Here is a 4,487-nt window from a genome sequence, read left to right on the forward strand (position 1 = left end):
TATCTATCTATCTATCTATTGTGCTCCCAGCTTTATGCTGGGGACCATAGTTTACGTACTGTCACACACGCAGCAAACAGTGTTGGCTTCTTTTTATATGACCACAATCTTTCTGTAACTTAAAGCCAATGTTTATTTACCATAGTTAATTTTCTCTAGCCTTAACCATGTGAACAATTGAAAAACAGTTAAATGCAGGACATGTTTGCTTTCTTTGAATGCATCAGATGCTTTGCTAAAGCTAGCATTGCTAACCACATTGTAACTTTTTTTTCTGCAGCATACAGCGCCGACTGTCCTTGCAGCTGCCCATCCTGCACCATGCTTACTTACCTTCCATAGGAGGGGTTGATGCCAGCTGCACCAGTCCCAATGGCAGCCCTGGTTCCAGCCCACGGCACAGACACATGCCCCCCTCTTACCGGGTAATGGTCTCTGGCCTGTGAGTTTGATTCACTACCCCACCTGGCTCTTTGCAGAGGAGACATATATGGTTCTTTTTTTCTACAACAAATAGACTGATATCATCAGCGTATGTGCGTATTTTGTCTCAGAACAAGGAGGACAGGGGGAGAAGAAAGGGAGGGGGGGCAGCCGAGTTTCACTCTTCGTATCTCTTCACCCCGGCCTCTCTTGAGAACTGAAACCCTCAGTCAGGAAGGGGTGGGAGGAGACAGAGTGGGCACTGGATGACCCTTACAAACTCCCATGATTCACAGCAATGTCCCCTTGTTCATCTGCTCCCCTTGCCTAGGCATATACACATATGCACAGTCAAACAAACACAAACATACACAAATACACATACTTGCACAAACACACTGACACCCCAATAGCAGAACAGTGGTGGACCAGCCCTGACCTGACGTGTAGCCTTATCTGCTTCAGAGGGGGTTGTCTGTTTCTGTTCCTTATCTGTTGTATGTATGTGCTCGCTGCTACATGTGAGCTTGTCATCTAACGTGAGTATTTCACTGCTTCAGTGACTGGATACTGGTGTGGAAACATGGAATTTACAAAACCCAACAAAGGAAATCATCCAATTTACTCCTCGTCCCCTACCCATCCTTGTGGAGACATGTAAATATCATCATTTCTGACTTTGATGTACTGTAAGCTTTGTATATGCTGTGAATGGACAATTAAAGGGGCTCTAAGTGTGGGGCTCGTAACAGAGGCAGGTAATCATGAAAATTACAAATGAAAGCTTATAAAACATAGCACCCTACAAAGAATTAGATATATGTATGAAAGAGATCTGAATTGGTTTGTGTAACTTTTGATAAATCAGCTTATGGACAGCAAAGTAAGATACATCAAAGCTTGTTAGTCACAGAATATGAAAAGGCACCAGGGGCCCTCTTTTAAGTTGGAGTAACATGCACATGGCTCTTTTTTCCACTTTGCTAAATTTGCACCACTAGTTTCATCAGAGATTTCACTTCAGACTTTGCATAGGCCTTTCATATTTTACAACTTGCTTAATATGTCCTCAGAAAGCATGTTATACAGAATATTGATGCTATGCCTTTTAACAGGTCTTCAAGGCTGCATATGTTAGAAATTAGAGCTAAAAGACACCACAAGAGTGTTCCACAGTTGTTACTTATGTGTGTTACATGCCAAGAAATGCACACATTCAGATGTACACTTAAAACGCAAGAGAGCACCTTATGAATTCAGGTGCTTTTCAGACAAGGCGTTAGTGACAGGCCTGGTCATATGATCCCCACAGAGTGGTCTCCATAGACTGTTAAGATGTCCATCTGATCTAGCCCTCACCGCTAACCAGCACAGACAAGGGTGACAAGGTTCATGTCAATGGCAAAAGGGCACAAGACTCTGAAACAAATGACTTCTCCGAAAGAAATAAAACTCAAGAAGTGATGCTGGAAAGGATGTAGGTCTACCAGTTCCACAACTAGTTTGGACTAAATGGTTGACCTGAATTTCCATGAGCAGTAGTAAAGACAATGAATACATGAGAGCCTCGTGTAATAAGCCCCAACCGGCTGTAGCTTTCAGTTTCAAGATGGTGATGACACCACTGCTGGTCACAGTGATAGAGCATAAAGCACAGACACAGGGCTTTCTTTCATATTGAGTGTCATGAAAGATCACTTCACACTTAGCAACAGTGAACATACCTCAGTTGCTATGGAAATTCAGTGCCGTTGAACTCGGCCCAAGAAGGCTGCACTGAGCAAAACAGTCATCGACACAGTGTCGTCATCTCTTTTTGTAAAACTGTCCTCATGAAGAAGAAACGCAACCAGGGACTCCGAACAGAAAAAAAGACTTTTAATGGAGTGTGAGAAGTGAGTTTGTTCTCAGCATATGTTTCACCATTGGTGTCTTGGTTTTTAGTTTTTAAGGCGTTTGTTGAGCGCTGTGCCTGTTGTCTTATATTGTAGCCTGCAGGATCCACAGTACATAAATAGGGTGAAAATGGCGCTGACCCAACAAACTACAACATTGGCCACACATCTGTAAATTGTACAACGTGTCATAGATTTATTTAAATTCAATGCCTCAATGCATGGAACAGTGTGGGACAACTTGGTGAAAGCTCCACGTCAGCTGGAGTGGATATCCTCCACAAGCTGATGTCTGATCATAAATACTGTCAAATCAGTCTTAAGTTGAAAGGCCAGTCAAGGATACATAGTTGGAGTGGGAGACAAGCTAGCAGAGATCCACCTGCTATCGGACATATCAGGGTGACTTCCTATGAGAGCTCCTCCCCTTCCAGCCCCTGCTGAGCACAGGAGCAGGGAAACCCCGAGCACAGACCTCCAAGGAGTCACGGCTTCTCCCGCACCTTTGCCAACCAGAGAATCACGGTCACTTGACAAGTGAGTGAGAGACATTGCCAGAGGGTTGGTTCTTCCTTCAGGAGAAGAAAAACCAACTGCACATTTTATATATTACATTATATGTGATTGTGTACAATTTGCTGATACCCTGATGATGGTGTCCATGTATGGAATATTTGGTATTTGGCTTTCTCAAGACGGCATGAAATGAAATGTATAATTCACAGAGTTACCTCTGTTTTTGCAACTGTCGTGACAAATCCACTCTGTTGTTTCATCCTTTCACCTACAATTTGGTTTTACGTTTCCTTACAAAAACATGGATTTAAGTTACTTTAACCTGTTGATCAGCTCACACGTGTCAATGCCAAGATTCTCAGTGGACAAACTCAACATCATCATCGACTATGCTACTGGTTTAGCAGTTATTCACTGAGGGCAATAAAGTGAAAGTAGTAGCAAACGATCAATCCTAATAACCCACTCCTGGCATTTACCAAATTACAAAATGACTTTTTTAGTCCATCTAAAATGCCAAATGCAGATCATCAGGTATGGTTCTGTTTTTTTTTTAAAATGTGCCCTAATATGTTTTCTTTCATTATAATTAATTTCAACCTTTTTTCAACATGGATGAAAAATTGTTCAAATGCAATTGTGGTAGGTCAAGGGCTCATAATTTCCTGTAATAAATAACATCATGCTGATGGTTTGTATTTGCCACAGGTCTTTTTACCTTTTTAATTTGAAGATCAAAGTGACATATACGTTTATAATTATATCTTTGTATGTGTCATCATCAGGGTTTCTGGAGAACACGAAACATACATGTCCAAAAATATAACAATATGACGTATATATTTAGTGAAAAAACACACAGGTCCATACTGTTACTGTTTTGTCAGTTTGATATGTGGTATCACATGGAGTTAAGTTCAATTAAGAGTTTAAACGGTAAACAAAACCTATGTTAAATGCAACATGTTCAAGAGGGGCAATAACTTGTTTTCTTATTACAGAAAGAATAGAGAACTATATATATGTATATGTAAAAGATCTTTACGTACATTCTCATTTTTACATAGGAAATATTTCACAAATGCGCCACAAGGATACTTGGAAGTCATTTTTTAATTTACAGTATCTGTAACTATGTTATGTACAAATGAGGTATAGATATGAAAAAGTTGTATAAAATAAGTATCACACTTGGAACACCTGAACATTTTTGGAGCCATTAGTTGTTATGTGGGGGGGGGGGGGATTTGAATAACATTCTTCTTTTATTGTCTGAATGTTATGGACAGCCTTTACTTTTCACATCATCGTTAAATAAAGTGAGACTGAAAATAATGCAGTGTTTGTCTCATCTACACACGAGTCTTTGATGCTGTCTGATCTTTTCTGTGGTTCTCCAAAATATGTTTGCATTGATAATGTTGATTAAATTGCAGTCAGTCAATGAAGAAATGTACAGAAGTCCAGTTGGTAAAGGTGATATCGGCAAAATGTTGCAGTTATTAGCTCCTAATGGCAGCCTTAGACTACACCACAGTCTCCCCTTGAAGGTGTGCCTGTTTTACCTGTTGGCTAACTGCTACAGTGCTTCAAACAGAGAGATTTGACACATCCACTGAGTGTAATCTGTGTCAGGTGAGGTGAGGCCACGCT

At 40.6% G+C, this 4,487-nt stretch overlaps 1 protein-coding gene across 1 annotated transcript in view; it reads left to right on the plus strand.

Annotated features, from left to right (window-relative positions):
• gabbr2 (gamma-aminobutyric acid (GABA) B receptor, 2) overlaps positions 1–4,046 on the plus strand; it is a 169,195-nt gene extending 165,149 nt beyond the window's left edge. The window contains exon 19 of the mRNA XM_035680883.1: positions 281–4,046. Coding sequence (XP_035536776.1) covers positions 281–446 — 166 coding nt within the window. The 3' untranslated portion in view covers positions 447–4,046. The remainder of the gene's footprint in view (positions 1–280) is intronic.
• The last annotated feature ends 441 nt before the right edge of the window (positions 4,047–4,487 follow it).

The sequence above is a fragment of the Morone saxatilis genome, unplaced genomic scaffold (genome assembly GCF_004916995.1).
Source record: "Morone saxatilis isolate NCDOM2014 unplaced genomic scaffold, NCSU_SB_2.0 Contig9, whole genome shotgun sequence".
Classification (NCBI taxonomy): domain Eukaryota; kingdom Metazoa; phylum Chordata; class Actinopteri; family Moronidae; genus Morone; species Morone saxatilis.